The sequence below is a fragment of the Thamnophis elegans genome, chromosome 14 (assembly GCF_009769535.1).
Source record: "Thamnophis elegans isolate rThaEle1 chromosome 14, rThaEle1.pri, whole genome shotgun sequence".
Taxonomy (NCBI): Eukaryota; Metazoa; Chordata; class Lepidosauria; order Squamata; family Colubridae; genus Thamnophis; species Thamnophis elegans.
The window spans coordinates 9,916,551-9,933,968 of NC_045554.1; the positions used below are offsets into that span (position 1 = coordinate 9,916,551).

At 42.2% G+C, this 17,418-nt stretch overlaps 1 protein-coding gene across 1 annotated transcript in view; it reads right to left on the minus strand.

Moving 5' to 3' along the window:
* Positions 1-2,971, minus strand: part of MAPK8IP3 (mitogen-activated protein kinase 8 interacting protein 3) — a 67,946-nt gene extending 64,975 nt beyond the window's left edge. The window contains 1 exon segment of the mRNA XM_032230860.1: positions 2,654-2,971. Within this exon segment, the coding sequence (XP_032086751.1) occupies positions 2,654-2,971 (318 nt within the window).
* Between the last annotated feature and the right edge of the window lie 14,447 nt (positions 2,972-17,418).

Consider the following 17,418-nt stretch of genomic DNA (forward strand, 5'->3'; position numbering starts at 1 on the left):
ACTGCAGGATAAAATTGGAAGAGATTAGAAGGTAACCGTGGTGTAGAAAAGCAATTCTCAGAAGCTCATCACCCACCTGTTCTGACCTAAAAGCACACATTTAATCCACAAAACCCTCTTTTTATTTCAACGGCTGTGAATTATGTTCATTCACAGCCTGTAATGAGTCACAAATAGTTTGTAAAGAGTCCGACAGTAGTCTTCCAAAGTCCTTCGGGATAAGGCTGATAAGCACCCACCTTTATCTCCCTTGAAACTGCCAAAGACCTAATTGGCAATTAGTTTGGCAAGGCTACACGAACACAGAGTCAAAACGGAGCTTCAGACTGTAAACCAACCAGAACAAAGTTGCTTCCTGCAAAAGCTCATGTGTCTTTGCTCCTCCTTTATGTCTTATGGGAGGGGCCCATCATCTCCAAGCCTTACTCCCAAGCCGCCCCTTTTGTTTTAAATGTTCTTGCCTTCTGGCAGCTCTGCGCATGCGCGCACTGGGAACAGGCTCCCCTTTCCTCTTCCTCGCTGATGTCCAACTTTGAAGGCAACATAACTCCCAGATGGCCCTGGCCCTCTCTCTGCCTTCAAGCAGAGCCCTCACCAGAGCCTTCCCCAGACTTCAGGACTGGCCCATGTTTCTCCCCAACCTCCTCACTGTCCGACTCTGCTGCGAACGCCACAGGCTGCCAGCAGACCACAACGCCCCCATAGCCAGGCATGTTTTGCCTAACCATGGTTTGGTTTGTAAAAAAAAAAATTGATGAAGATTACATGACCCATGAAGATTGAAACCATTGCTGGCAACTATCAGTTAACATATTAAGCAGAGCACATTAAATGAATCAGGTGACTGGATGAAATGATTTTAGTTTTAGCTCTATTTTGGCTTTTTTCTCAACAAGCAGATAATCCAGTTGCTGGAACAGCTGGATTCACATAGCAGTTTAGATTTAATTTGAAGGAGTCAAGAAATCCTTGCAGATCAAATGCATCTACTAAGTTATTTAGATGGACTTTCTGCTACCTGCCACCCCCAAACAAAAGCTCTTTCTGTGGTTGGTTCTTCCTATGTTTACAAATGTATCTTTTATTCCATGCAATGATAGAAAGATATTTTTTTTGCTGGCATTTTTCGGCGCCAAACATCCTTCTCACTAGGCTGAGAAAGGCATGGATGATACACCCAAAAGCTAAATGGAAGAAAGGTACAATCGCTAGGAAGCAAGCTAATCTTCTGAAAATGAAAAGCTAGAAAAGAGGGAAAAAAGAGAACATATTTTCAAAAATTGGGACAGAAAAAACTTATTTTTCAAGACTAGCTGGATGACTTTCTGACGTCCTCCGAAGATAAATTATCAAGTTTTGAGACAGGAATTAATACAGGGATAAGCCAATCTATTTGGTTGACTGCCAAGGGGAATGGAAAACGCATTTGGATCAATGCCTCCATAATATACCAGCAGTTCCCACATTTAGCAACCTCTAGTTTTGGAATTTTTAAGAGTTTTTAAAAATCTGACCTTTTATTATTTTTTATAACTAACTCAAAGCGGTAATACTACTTCTTCCTCCTCCTCCTATTTTTCCCAACAACTCTGTGAGGTGGGTTGGGCTGAGAGAGACCTGCCAGCCCAAGGTCACTCAGCCCAACTTCATGCCTAAAGTGGGACTAGAACTCACGGTCTCCTGGTGATTGGTCCAAAGTCACCCAACCGGCATACTTAAGGCAGGATAGAATTCACCAACTCCTGGTGATTGGCCCAAAGTCACCCAACTGGCTTTCAAGCATAAGGCGGGACTAGAACGCATGGTCTCCTGGTGATTGGCCCAAAGTCACCCAGTCAATTTTCATGCCTGAGACAGCACTAGAACGCACCTGGTTCTAAACTGGTGCCTTAATTACTAGATCAAAACAAGCTCTCGGATTTTGAGATGACCGTTCCTTGAGCAGAACAGCTCATCAAGGTGGATGATGAGAAGGAGAAGCAAAAACTTCTGAAAGATGGAGGCTGGGAAAAAGGGATGGCTGAACCAGGACTGTCTGTTTGGTGGGGTTGGGGAGGGGGAAGTGATGGGGAAAACGAATTATTCCCCACTATGTCATTTATTCCAAGGAAGCCAACCTCATGTCCCTTCCCTCTTTCCCCCATAAATCAAGGAAGATTTCCAAGCCACCCTTCTTTCTCTTTGCCCTTCAAGAGAGCCAATTCACAACCAATTCAAGCTCTAGGTTTAGGCCACCTCTTCCAATCCTTTACCGGCTTTCATTTAAAAACAAATTTAATCCACCCTAAGAGAAAAGCAGTCGGAGCCTTCTTTCAGACACAGCCCGGCCTGAATAGCTGAGCCCCTGGCAGGGAGCTTCTACCCCTCACCCCGCAAGGAATGGGTCCAAAGCTCCCAGCATAATAAATCAGCAGCGATGTTGTTCCTGCCACAGAAGAGCTGTTACTCTTCCGATGGCTCTGGTGATAAGGATGGGGATGGGGACGGAGGGAGGCATGTTCAGCTGCAACGGAGGAAAAGCTGCGGCTCTACTCGAGAGTCAGAGGGCCGGAGAGGCCTCGTCGCCTTCCCACTCCCCCGAGCCCCGGGCCTCCGGCTCGCCCTCCGTGGGAGCGGCGGCGGCGGGTGGGAGGACACTGCCCGCCTGGCTCACCTCCTCGGCCTGCTTGCGCAGCGCCTTCTCCCGCTCGTACTGGGTGAGCAGCTGCTCGTTGTCTTCCCGCAGCAGCTCCAGCTCCACCTCGTGCTCCTGGTTGTCGGTCAGCACCGAGTCGAGGTTCTCCAGCACCGTTACCACCAGCGGCATCAGCTCCTTCACCACCTCCTCGTCGTAGCAGCGGATCAGGCGCTCGAACTCGCGGTAGATGCTGTTGGCCAGGCCCGAGACGCGCTCCGACATCACCGAGCCCGAGCAGTAGTCATCCCCCGGGTAGCCGCCGACGCCGCCATCGTCCAGCTGGATCTCCAACATCTTGGCGGAGGCGCCGCCGATGCGCTTCCCAGCCGCTCCGCCGCACCTGCTCCGGCCGGCCGGCTTGCAGAAGATGGACGGAGGCAGCGGCGGCGGCGGCGGCGGCGATGATGCTTCCCCCGGCCTCGGCTTCGGTCTCCCCTCTGCCGCCGCTTCTCCAGCGCTCGTTCGGTTCTGCCCACCCCCGCTCGCCCCTGCCCTGCGCCAACTGGCCACTCCCGTCGCCCGCCTCTCCCTGGCGCTCCTGCCTTGCGCGCACAGGCGCAGCAGAGGCAGAGGCGGCGGGCGGACGGGCAGGCGCCGGCTCTTCCCGGAGGGGAGGCTGAGAAGGGGTCTCTGGGGAGCCCCCCCCCTCCACGCGCAGGGAGGGAGGAGGCTTTCATTCATGAAATCTCTGGGCTGGGGCATATAAACAATAACAGAAGGAGAGCTCTCCTGAGCTTCAAGAAGGTAGAGTAATAGGGTCGGAAGGGACCTTGGAGGTCTTCTAGTCCAACCCGGTCCATTCCTGATTTTCTTTGGGCTTGATGGGATGGATACGCGGAATCATAGAAAGAGAGGAGGAGGAAACTGCCGGTTCTCCAGGTAAAGGGAGCTTCCCTAGAATCTCCCGTCGTTGTTATTCTTCCAACATCCCTGCTAGATAGAATAGAATAAAAGAGTTGGAAGGACCTTGGAGATCTTCCAGTCCAACCTCTTGCTCAGGCAGGAAGCTCTACACCACTTCAGACAAATGGTTATCCACCAACATCTTCTTAAAAACATCCAGTGTTGGAGCATTCACAACTTCTGGAGGTAAGTTGTTCCACTGATTAATTGTTCTAACTGTCAGGAAATTTCTCCTTAGTTCTAAGTTGCTTCTCTCCTTGATTAGCTTCCACCCATTGCTTCTTGTCCGATACTGGAAGACTGCTATCATGTCACTCCTAGTCCTTCTTTTCATTAAACTAGTCATACCCAGTTCCTGCAAATTCTTGCTGAGGTTGGCCAGGCAAAGGGAAAGTAACTGGGTCAACCTCGAGCCTGACTCAAGATGACCTTGGAACTAAAGTTATCTGGTCTTTCTTCAATGCTGGGATCGCTCACGCCTTTGTTGTTGTTGTTAGTTGCGAAGTCGTGTCTGACCCACTGTGACCCCATGGACAACGTTCCTCCAGATCTTCCTGTCCTCTACCATCCTCTGGAGTCCATTTAAGCTCACGCCAACTGCTTCAGTGACTCCATCCAGCCACCTCCTTCTCTGCCATCCCCTTCTTCTTTTGCCCTCCATCCTTTGAGGCTCTTCTCCAGGGAGTCCTTCTTCCTTCTCATTAGGTGGCTAAAGTATTTGAGTTTCATCTTCAGGATCTGGCCTTCTAGAGAGCAGTCACACTTTTTATCACACACCTTATCTGTTCAAAATAGAGAAAGTATTTGGGGGGGGGAGAGGGAAGAGGCTATTGCCCCTGGACACATCAGCATGTCCTGACAACAAAGTGATTGAGAGTAATGCAAGAACTGGCAGGCACAAGTGTTTAGCTTGGCTAATTGGAAACTTAATTTGGTTTGCGGGCTTCATTTATTGTGTGATTCCATGCGTTGCGCAGGTCTTTCAAAAATGAATTCCTTCAGTGAGTATGGGTATAGCAATTCCCCTGTTTTGCCCTCAAAGGCATAGCTTAGTACTGGAAATGAACAAATAGATGGGTAATTTTTCACTCAAGGAAATTATAAAATTGATTAAAATCTCATTTCAATACTGTGTTAAGAATTTCTCACACACTCCTTGTTATTGGACTATTGATATCGATAGATAAATGGAGGGAGGAAATTCTACTAACATAGGATACAATTATAAAAAAGGGGGAATACCTCAAATTAATATTTTAATATCTAGAGTTTCAGAGCCTTGAAGAAAATCTTTGGATGCTGCTTCCAAATTTGTCCCTTATTTTTAGGCCATCCCAAAAGAACCAAAAGAAGGACCCTGTGGCTCTGTGGCTAAGACACTGTGCTTGTCGATCAGAAAGGTCGGCAGTTCAGTGGTTCGAATCCCCAGCACTGTATAACGGCATGAGCTCCCATGACTTGTCCCAGCTTCTGCCAACCTAGCAGTTCGAAAGCATGTAAAAAAGCAAGTACAAAAATAGGAACCACCTTTGGTGGAAGGTAACAGTGTTCCATGCGCCTTTGGTGTTTAGTCATGCCGGTCACAGACCTACGGAGATGTCTTCGGACAGCGCTGGCTCTTCTGCTTTGAAACGGAAGTGAGCACCGCCCCCTAGAGTTGGGAATGACTAGCATATATGTTCGAGGGGAATCTTTACCTTTACCTAAAGGAAACATTCTTCATTTTGTGTGAATGAAAATGGAATGAAAGATCTTTTCTAAGAAGATGCTGGCGTTAATTACCGAAACAAGCTTTTACTTAGAACATTTTTTTCTCAAATGTATACAATTAGTAATGTATAGAATTAGTAACTGCATTTTTAATACTGTATATAATCTTTTCCAAGGCAATTTATAGAGGTTAGTTACTACCGGTTTTGGTACTGGTTCACTTCATGTGCGTGCACAGTTCACTGTAAATTGTTCTGTGCATGCGCGAAGAACATGAAAAATTACTAAAAATCATGCTGGCAATGGCAGCGGAGATCAGGGAATGGGTTCGGGGGCATGGCCAGCCTGGGTCACTTCCAGTTCTGCAATGCAGGCCAAATTACCACTGCCAGTTCCTCCAAACCGGTGCGAACTGGTAGAAACCCACCTCTGAATGTATAGCTTCAAAATATTAAAAGATAAATATTTTCCCGAAAGATAAACAGAATGAAATCAGATGGTTTAAATGTCTGACTTTGAGCCAAGTCTATTTCCAGTTATGAAATTATGGAATACAAATCTGTATGTAATACAGATAAAAATTATTTGATCCCCAGTTCCATAAAGCTCACTAAACATTCTGATTTACACTACAATGTAAGATTTTGTTACTACATATACCACATATTTAAAGCCTCCCTCTAAGATACACAAGGAGTAAATCAATTCATCCATTATGTCCCATTCAATTATTTGGCTGTTGGAGGGAATATGCTTTCTATCTGAAAATGCAACATAGCTTCCCCATCCTAAACGTTATTACTGGGCTAAATGGAATACATTTAGGATGCATTCTTGCATCATATGAAAGAAAATTAAGAAATGCCAGTCCGAAAGGATAGACTAAAACCCATCTGCATATCTTAGGAATAGGAATAGTATTAAGACCATATTTATTATTACAATGGTTGTTCAACATTTCTTTTCCTATCAAAATATAAAATATATAGAAGAAAAAACCCTTATGGTTAATGCCCATGTCCATACATTACCTTTAATAAAGAAATATTCCATATAATAGACGTGGTCTGATTAGCTCAGTAAACTATTCTTTACCAGTCTATGAGTAAAATTAAGTTGCAGCTAAATGAAGTTATACTGGTTATCACCAATAATCTCACTCTTAGCTCCTCTGCAGTTTCCCCGCCCCATTAATGCTGCCCTATTCTATGATGTGAAATGAATGCAAATTAATCTTCCTGCTATTATCCATTTATTTTTACTCAGGTGTTAAATACTGTGCCTTATTTATATCCTAGTAATTTACTACTGTATTCTTGAATACAGTAACAGTAAACCCAGGTTTACCTAGAAGTAATGATTTGATCCCACAAAGAACTGCTTGTAGGTACAGTTGATTGTAAACTGTTCCAATAATTTAAATGAGGTTTGTACAAGATAATATTCCTAAGCACTTAACAATTTTTATTAAAAGGCATAAGCTTTCATGAGTTGCAGCCCACTTTAACAGATGTCATTGATACCTCACAAAAGCTTTTAATAAAAATCATTAATTGGAAAAGGGGCTACGCAAAGGCCTATGATTTTTTGCCACCATATGGATTAATATGTCTTGCTCCTACAAAGATACATTTCTGATGGATTATGCTTCCTTTTACTTTTTTTAAGGGGAAAAAAAAAATTGCCATTAAGCAGTTGTTCCTGCATTAAATTCAACCAAACTCTTTGGAGTAACTTCATCTCACAATATATTAAATTGTGCTCTTAGACAGCTAGAATGTCCTTGACAAAACATAATGAGGCTGCTACTTCTGTATTTACAATTACATTTGTACACAGCCCAAGCCCCAGAGACTCTGAGTAGTTGTATTACAACCGCCCAACAATAACCATTTTACTGATTTTACAATACTCTATAACAGCATTCTTAGAGAACAGTTCTTTCTGCATTTAATTCCTCCATTAGAATATAAGGCTGAGTTAAGCAGGCAACTTGGTCTCAAACTGACTACCATTATGGAATGGTGAACTGTATTTTTATTTGATAGCAGTTTTAAAGCATTTGCTCTCTCTTTCAACGATTCTGTTTTTGCTTTTTTCTGATGGTTTATGTCAGGGGTCACCAAACTTTCAGACCTCGGGGACCACTAAATTCATAATTTTAAATCCCGTGGACCACTAATATGATCTGCCTAATGACCGGCTGGGTGGGCGTGGCTTTGGGGGGGGTGTCATGGGACTGGGTGGGTGTGGCCAACTCGATGTCACTCACGTCGAGGAGCACCTCAAAGGCTCTACTTGCCCCTCCCCTCCCAGCCACTCCTTGCCTGCCCGCCCGGAGTCCTTAGGGCCTCAACAGGAAGCAGTTTGGAGCTAAGCAGCTACCCTCAGTTCAAATTGGATCTGACCGAGAAGGAGGCTCAGCAGAAGCACCTCACTGAGGACTACGAGCATAGGCTTTCCAAGCAGAGGAAGACCTCTGAGAGTGGAAGGCCAGGTACAGCCTGGAGGCTCAGCGGGCTGAGATGGTCAGCCATTTCCAGGCCATGATGCAGTCCCATGGAATGAGGCCCTCCGGTTCTTTGCCACCAACGTCGCTTCCCTCCAGCCTTTGCCCAAAGCCCACCATCAAGAGGCTGAAGCTGACCCAAGTAGGGATTTCTGCTGAACTCCGACCAGCACAAAAAGACTCCGAAGGGAGAGACTCTCTGCAGCAACACAAGCATTCATTGCATGTATCCATCCCAGAGGCCGTAGTTTGGGGACCTCTGATACAGTGCAATATAAAAAATGCAAATAATTTTTCTGCGGACTACCAGTGATCCACGTATCACTGTTGGTAACTGCTGGTTTATGTGATCTTTGGGGGAGATACATATCATTTGGGTTTTTATTAATAGGAAGTCCTGGTGCATGACTCAAGAGCAAACAGTAAAAGATTAATCTGAGAAATTCTTATGACCATCTCAGCAAAGAACCAGAGTTGAAATTAACTGCCTATCCAGAGATGTGTAATATAATCCCTCTCCCACACTACACTCACACATCACTTCCCAAATGACTAATCATGAGGCATTAGGAGGATCCGGCACTGGTTGTAAAGCATCTGGGTTGTGAAGAGACAAAGCAATAGCAATTAGCAGTAGACTATATACCGCTTCATAGGGCTTTCAGCCCTCTCTAAGCGGTTTACAGAGAGTCAGCATATTGCCCCCAACAATCTGGGTCCGCATTTTACCCACCTCGGAAGGATGGAAGGCTGAGTCAACCCTGAGCCGGTGAGATTGAACCGCTGAACTGCTGATCTAGCAGTAGCCTGCAGTGCTGCATTTAACCACTGCGCCACCTTGGCTCCCTCAAAGAAGAGGGAGCCAGGAACACTCAAGGGAAACCCTTCCCCCCCGCACACCCCCTTATAAAAGAGCTGTAAAAGATTGTCAGGGCTGCCGATGGATTGGTCAGGATCTCTGTAGGATGGAGTTTTAAATAGCTGATATCAAAATGTTTGGGGCTTTTTTTATTAGTTGGATTTTAAGCTGTTGCTCTTCCCACATGCACAGAATAGATAAGGTAAAAAGAAATAAAAATGTCCAGAAGTGCATACATGCAATTAGAAATCTCCATCTGGGTTCAGTTCCAAGTGGGGGAAAAGACACTGGAAGTATTGGAGGCTGCTTAGAAAGATGATATAATGTTCGACAGGATGACATAGCTCGAGCTCCTGAACAGAAAAGGGAGATCAAATGCTTCCAGATGTTGGGTGAGAAGAAAAGAGAGGCAGAGATGCTGAAAGTCCCTAGTTTTATGCCCTCCCTGGCCTTTGACCTTGAGCTTGTATTCTGATTGGTCATCAGACTCCCATGGGGCCACGCAGGGGCAACTCACTAGGCTGTGTTTTGAGTCCAAGTTTGGTTGAGCATTGCTTCTTCCCAGGTGCCCTGTGGTGAGATAGGTAAAGAGCAAATACTATCATGCCTTAATCCCATCAACCTGGAGCTGAAGGGGGAGGTCTTTGTTATGTAGAGTAGACTAGCTCAGGCCTTTTAATGGCCCATTGACAAAGATGGGGGCTATTAAGAGGAGTCTGTTTCCTGCCTGAAAACATGTTCCTCCATTTCTTATCCAGGGAAATATAATATTCTGCTTTTAATATTTCCCAGGATATTTCCTTTTTCCTTTTTCATTTCTCCTTTTCTAGGATAGGAGTGGGTTTTAACTTCCTACGCTTTGAAGAAAGGAAATGGGGGGGGGCTTCTAAGTCTAGGAGGTTAGGAGAAGCTGTTGAATACTTACCAGCACAAGAAATTATCAAGAGTAAGTATTTTGCTAACATATCAGTTATATTGTTTTAAAAATGGCTACTTTCACATTTAGGAGTGACCATGGCTGTACTGGAAGTTGAAAAATTAATTTGTCCATCTAATTCCACATTTTGCAGACTTTTGTTCATCACATATTCACATCTATCAGCTTGTATTTCACTTTGCTTGCCATCAAACATGGAAAACTTAGAATAATTTGTGTGTGTTCTTTAAAGTTGACTCCAGCAAAACACATTACTATGCTCCATTATTGCATGCCTTATGCCATCCAGAGGCATTAGGACTGCATTCCCAGATTTTTCAACCAGTTATCCAATCCAGACCATTTGAGCAATTATATTTCTACTTGGCTCAGGATTTTACTCTGATCTGGCTCAGTTCTATGGTGTCCTCAGCTTTGTCCTATCATAGGATCAACCTGATAACTGAAATGAGAATAACAATTTTTCCCTCTGCCCAGGCTCTATAAAGACCTTTTCTTGGCTTTTCTGTTATAGAAGGGTACACAATATTCAATCATCTCAAGTATGCAATGTATAACTCTTACAAGATACATTCTGTGCCAATATTGTATTGTGCTAATTGCTAACACATTGACTATAACTTTGATGCAATCAAGCTCTTCAGCTATTGTTTTTTTGCTTACTTATTCCTTTTTTTCTTTTCATGAGATTTGGCCTCTACTGATTTTCACCAAAATAAAAAACCAGCTGACAGAGTAGAAAACATACCCTGTCCACTGCTTAATATATATACGTATATATTGGCAGCCTGGATACTCTATAGGAAAACTGACCATCGAAGTCACTTCTGTGTGCCATCCAAAATGAATGTTGTAGCAGATAATTATATTACAGAAAAATTATTATCTAAAAAGCAGCATGCATAAAGTTAGTAACAGTCTGTCCCTGCCTGGAGGCTTATAATGTGAAAAACATAAAAAGATAACGGCAAAAAAGAGAGAAAAAGAAAAGTTTGGTGAGCTATACAGTAAATGGACTTGAATAGCTGACATGAGAAGAAACTGTTTCAGATACCAAAAGGAACTGAACTCTCAGCTGCACCATCAGATATCCGGCTTCCAATTTTCTCTGTCCTGCAACCACTTAGTATAACTGCTACTAGACTGTGGAAGGAAAGTAGAGTTCGGTGGAATAAATCTCACTGCAGAGTAGATGGATGGAAGATGGATGGATGGATGGATGCTTTCAGCCTCTCCCTCTGTCGTGCACTCTGGTGGAATTATATAACAGCACAAGGAGCAGGGATTATTTCTGAGAACTATACAGTTTCAGGTTAATAGCTGATCTTTAAAACTGCTGTCAAATCCAGCCATAAAACGCACCAAATGCATTTGGATTTTCCAGCTCTGCAATAAGAATAACATGTTCTTTCCTATTTGTGAAACTTCTCTAAGATGAGACCAATGCCACTATTATTCACAGCATTTCTTTTTTCTGGCATGGACTTTATTCCATTTTTTTACAAGTCACTTAGGAGATTTTATAATAGAGACCCAACGGGCCAGAAGAATGATTCAAATGCCTGGTGACAATTTGATTTGTTGCTCTTGTGTGGGGAAAGCATGATAGTCAAGCAACGGGAAAGGCAAAGTTTATTTTTTCTCTTAGGCCGCCAATTCTCAAGAGGTATTGTCGGAGGAGGAAGAGCTGAGTCATTACTATTCTCTCGTCTTTCCATGCACATAATAGCCTGCACCGCAGAGGAATATCTTGTGTCCTGAATAATTGACATGGCCTGATAAGCATTCCTTGATAATTAATGTGAAATACATACCAACCTCACATCCTGTTCTCCCCTAGAATTCAGCAATATATCCTAAACTCTCATACTTTAATGCTTAATCCTGGGCTTCTACCACAATTTCACTGAGTGCAAGAACAACAGTGGCAGTGACATGTAATGTAAAACAACTAATTAAATTATTATGCCTGTATTCACACAACACCCTGAATCTTGTTCCTAGCATCCCTTCTATAGGAAAGTTTTGAGCTGACATCTAAAAAGGACTAGCAGATGCTAGATTTGCTTGTAAAATCTTCCAGCACATATTTTCTTTCTTCCTAGTATTGTTCCCACAAATGCAGGATCTTGTTTTCCCCCTGGATCAATCTAGTGCTTGCAACTGGAATAGTGTCTTTCTACAGATATCTTCCTTCCTAGTACTTATTTCTTCCCACTTATGACTATAACCATATTGCTTGTATCTTTAAAATGTGTATTGTTTTATTTCTTTCCTAGTATGATTTGATTGCTTATTAGTAACCTATGACTATCACTAAGTGCTGCATCTTATGATTGTTGATGAATGTATTCTATTTTTTTTTCTTTATGTACACTGGGAGCTTATGCACCAAAGACAAATTCCTTGTGTGTCCAATCACACTTTGCCAATAAAGAATTCTTCTATCTATTCTATTCTATTTTATTCTATTCTATATCCGTCTCTTATTCTTGTAAGCTTCTTCTGTCTGATCTGTACTTACTCTCTGCTCACCATTCTGCCTACTTAGCTGGACAGCTCCTCCCTGCCTTCCTTTTTTTCCCTCTCTCTCTCTCTGCTGGACAGCTCCCTTGTCTCATGATTGTTGGAAATCACAGGCTCACAGCATTACCTCTGTGGGAGGGGACATATTTGCTGGCAGGAATACCCTTTCCCGTTGATTTATGAAGATCAATACCATTCAGAAGTCGCACTTTTCCCTTTTACACATAACTGGGTTTTTTAAAAGGGTCTTCTTTAAGAGCAGCAATACAGAAAACAGAAGAAAGAAGGGATGTGATATAATCTAGTTAGATTTTTCCATGGCTCTGAGTGATCATGCCTGAAATGAAATGATTCCTCAGCCTGGTGGGGAGCTTCAGAATTTAATTGGATTTGAGACTGATTGAGGGGAAAAAACGTATTTGCAGCTGTTCTCCTCTTCCCTTAGGTTTTGCTTAGGCCATTTGGGCCTAGAAATGAAAACTGAGTCATCACAATGAAGCAGCAAATAACCGGTGCAGTAACTAACTCTAAAAGAAAGCTATATGAATCAGAGAGAATTTTGACTGATAAAGAGAAGATAATACAATAAGAAAGTTTGGGGAAAAAGCAGTAACATATTTATCTTCTTATATGTCCCATGTATGTGATTATACACACGTCATTTTAATTTAATTTAAAAGGATTGATTAGTTTCTACTAATACAATCTATCGTGTATACATCCTAGAAACTTTGTTAGAACATTGCATGATGAGGTTGCAATGTAACATACACTGCATTCTCTTATATTCCAAAATATACAGAAGAAACAGGACAAAAGAAAGCTGTTTTTCATAGAAGCTCTTTGGTGCAAGGCCCAGCCAGTGATTTTACTTAAGTACTTCTTCCTTAACTGTGTCCTTGAAGCTTTCCAAATGCTAGGAACATTGATTAAAAGAAACCTCTGAGGTTGTACAATTATATCAATAGCTGACTGGCACAGTGCATGTAGTTATGGAGAGGCAATTTTTCTACAATGCAAAGCTTTGCTACAGGACATAGTTCAACCCTATTTTTTCTATGCAAAAGTATCAGAGAAGATAACAGGCGGAGGAGATCAAACCATTTCTGAGGAATAACAGGGATTTTACAGATGCATAGAAAGGGAAAGAAAGATGAAACGGGAAGAGCACTGGAAATGGCACAAAAAAAATTGTGTGTTGCCTTTTAAGCAAAAAAATGCATAAATGTTTTTGCACTTGAAGGAATTGGAAAAACATCAGACTGGAAGAAGTAGTTAAATACTAAGTGCTGTATTTCCCTGCAAATAAGACGGGGTTTTATTTTCTTTTGACCCCTGAAATAAGCGCTTGGCCTTATTTTGGGGGAGATCTTATTATTTTTGAGGTGCAGGAGGTGGCGAGCGTGGTCACCTCATGGCTGCTGCTGTGCTGAAATATTTTTTGGAAGGGCTTATTTTAGCGCATGCACTCAAAAGCCCGATTGGGCTTATTATTATCTGGGGAGGTCTTATTTTCAGGGAAACGGGGTAATAACACTGAATTAAATAAGTTATATTTTGCAATATGATTGTACTGCCAAGCAATAACTGACTAGAATGCTTTCCTTACACGTTAAAAACAGTTTCAAAATTTAAATAAGCTCTAGATACGGGTAGTCCTTGACTTATGACCACAATTAAGCCCAAAAATTTATGTTGCTAAGTGAAACATTTGTTAAGTGAGTTTTACTCCATTTTACTACCTTTCTTGCCACCACCGTTAAGCAAATCACTGCAGCTGTTCAGTTAGGAACACGGTTGTTAAGTGAATCTGGCTGCCTCATTGACTTTGCTTGTCAGAAGGTCGTAAAAGAGGATCACATGACCCCGGGACACTGTGACCGTCATAAATATGAATCAGTTCCCAAGCATCCAAATTTTGATTACGCGACCGTGGAGAATGCTGCTATGGTCATAAGTGTGAAAAACAGCCGTAAGTCACTTTTTCAATGCTGTTGTAACTTTGAACAGTTACTAAATGAACTGTTGTAAGTCGAGGACTACCTGTACTAAGACCACATGCTTTCCAGAAGAGATACCAAGATATCATCCCTCCAATATTTTAGAGATGAAAATAAGGTTTGGCTCAAAAGACACTTCTCCTATACCAAAGCTCCATTTTTCCCCCTGCTGTCTCCATCTCCTGGCTGCTTTAATCATTTGTCCTGAACTGCCATCTACAAAGCCAAGTGGTTTATTGGTTTTTGAGAAAGCAAAAAGCAATAAGGTGGCCTGCTTCAAATGTACTTCGTTATCTAACATTCTTTTTCATGCCGCATCTCATGGACAGGTGAGGCTATAAAAATGATTTTATGGACAGTAATATCCCACTTATGATGCTTTTTTTCTTCTCAGTAAAGGAATCACATCCTTCAAGTTGTTGGAGGAACATAGTTCTAAGGAAGATTTTAATATGGCTATTGTCACTTCGGGGTTTATTGTTATTCTCTGATTTTATTGTGATTTCCCCCCTTCTGTCTGTCTTTATTACATGTATGCACTTGGATTTTTATATAATATTAAAATAACAAATTTATGTCTAGCCCACTCTTGTCCAGATGATTCCTGACAAGGTTGAAGCAAACAAAATTCTGTACAAAACAGGATCAATAAAAGCAACTATTTAGGAGTAAAGTCCTTCAATCGTGTTTCCAATAACAAAGGGGCTTGTCTATCCAATTCAAAACCTGCAGAAAAAGCTATTTTTAAAACTCCTCTTAAAGATGGGCAATGTAGAAGCCCTGCAGACCTCCAAGGCGATATTATTTTCAAAGGACCAATGCAGAAAACAACACCCCAAGGGCATACTGCATAAAAATACAATCTATGTATATAGTAAAAAGGTAAAGGTTACCCTCACACATATGTGCTAGTCATTCCCGACTCTAGGGGGTGGTGCTCATCTCCGTTTCAACGCCAAAGAGCCAGCGCTGTCCAAAGATGTCTCCGTGGTCATGTGGCCGGCATGACTAAATGTCGAAGGCCCACGGAAATATGTTGCCTTCCCACCAAAGATGGTCCCTATTTTTCTACTTGCATTTTTACATGCTTTCAAACTACTAAGTTGGCAGAAGTTGGGACAAGTTTAGTTTAGTTTAGTTTAGTTTTGGTTTATTTGTATGCCGCCCTTCTCCAGGAGGGACTCAGGGCGGCGAACAACTCAAAGGGGAAAGGGAACATAAACAACAGTACACATAATTAAAATACACGAAAATCACACAGCCATACCAGTCGAGAGGGGAGGGGAACTCATCAACCCCAGGCCTGCTGGCACAGCCAGGTTTTGATGGCTTTCCGGAAGGCCTGGAGAGAGGTGAGGGTCCGGATCTCCGCGGGGAGTTCATTCCAAAGGGCCGGAGCTGCTACAGAGAAGGCCCTCCCCCGGGTAGTAGCCAGATGGCATTGGCTGGTGGACGGAACCCGGAGGAGGCTGACCCTGTGTGATCTGATGGGTCTTTGGGAGGTAATTGGCAGCAGGCGGTCTCTCAAGTACCCAGGTCCAATACCATGAAGGGCTTTATAAGTTACGACTAGCACTTTGAAGCGTATCCGCTTCAATGGGAGCTCACTCCGTTACACAGTGCTAGGGATTCGAACTCCCGACCTTTCTGATAAACAAGTTCAGCGCTTTAGCCACTGAGCCACAGCGTCCCTTTACATCATATTTATGTGGAAGCAAACTCTGCAAAACAGTTTAATGAATTATATGATATCAAGTTGATGGCGCCTCTTACCAACCACACAGGTTTTTTTTCAAGGATCATCTGTCCCAGACTTGGTCCTACTGCTTTTCCAATGGTGCACCTATCATCAATTTAATTGTGCAAATTTACCTTACCTTTACCTTGGTTGTCTTCTTCCCTTTTCTTCTATCTTCCCTGGCATTGTATACTTCTCCAGAGAGTAGATGTTCAGATAAGATGTTCAAACCACGGTAACTTGAGCTTGGTTATCTGTTCCTTGGGTAAGGAATCAAGATTGACCGGTCTGATGATCCATTTATTTGTTTTCTTGGCAGTCCATGGTATCCCCAGCAGCCTTCTCCAACTACAAAATAAGCAAAAAAAAAAAACATCAATAAGACTTTTACCCTGATATATTAAAGAGGGCAAGTAAAGCTTTGGATACTCTCAAGTCGAGAACAGGTGACCTCATGAACATTCTGCTTTCCCTACAATACGGACATGATTTTGCATTGCTTTCTTCCATGTTGTTGCTTCATTTGTTTTATTTTGTTTGTTTGTTTACTTTGAAGCATTAACCAGAGATGCTCTTAATGGCTCCCAAAATCAACTTGATACCATCATCTGCATTCCTTAATGAGCTTTGTTTATTGCGATTGGAAGGCTTTTATTTTATTTTTTTATTTAGTTTGTCAAACATGTAAAAGATAACAGGTGTAAGTAGAAACATACATACGAAAACAGTAAGTGGGTACGAATAAATGGAGACAGTAGGTGAGGGACAATAGGTACGCTGGTGCACTTATGCATGCCCCTTACCTTACAGACCTCTTATGAATGGGGTCAGTCTAAGTTTAACGTTATTGGGGTTTGGGGATGTAACAACAGAGTCAGGTAGTGCATTCCAGGCGTTGACCCTCTGTTGCTGAAGTTGTATTTTCTGCAATCGAGTTTGGAGCAGTTTACCTTGAGTTTGTATCGATTGTTTCCCCGTGTATTATTTCAGTTGAAGCTGAAATAGTCATTGGCAGGTAGGACGTTCTTTTCTTTCCCTCTTTTTCTTTTTTTTTCTACCTCCAGTCTTCATTTTTATCTTCTGCTTTTCATTTCCATTTTATTTCTCTTCTGCTCCTTTCATTTTTCTTTCCCACGTGGGTAAGTAACATCAAGGAAACACCCAATATTTAATTCAAATGCATTTCATTGACTTTGATGTTGGCCTTTTCCACCGAAGAGAAAGTAATTTGTGGAATGTTTTGAAAAATATAATCAGGAAATAATGTTTTCAAATTAATAGCAAGTGAAAATATCATTTAATAAGTTTATATCCTGCCCATCCCACTATCTACTCTCAGTGACAACATGACAAATTGTTTAGAAAGTGTGTGATTGTTTGAGCTTTCTTGAAGATACATTTAAAAGTTACTGTATCTGCTCAATGTATCCTTGAAAAAAAAAGACTTGTTATTTAAAATTTAATTTATGAGTTCTTTCCTGAAAATAACTGTTTAGAACAGTTTAATGATACTGTTTGTCTGTTAAAACACATTGCTTGATATTTTTTTTCTATTGATG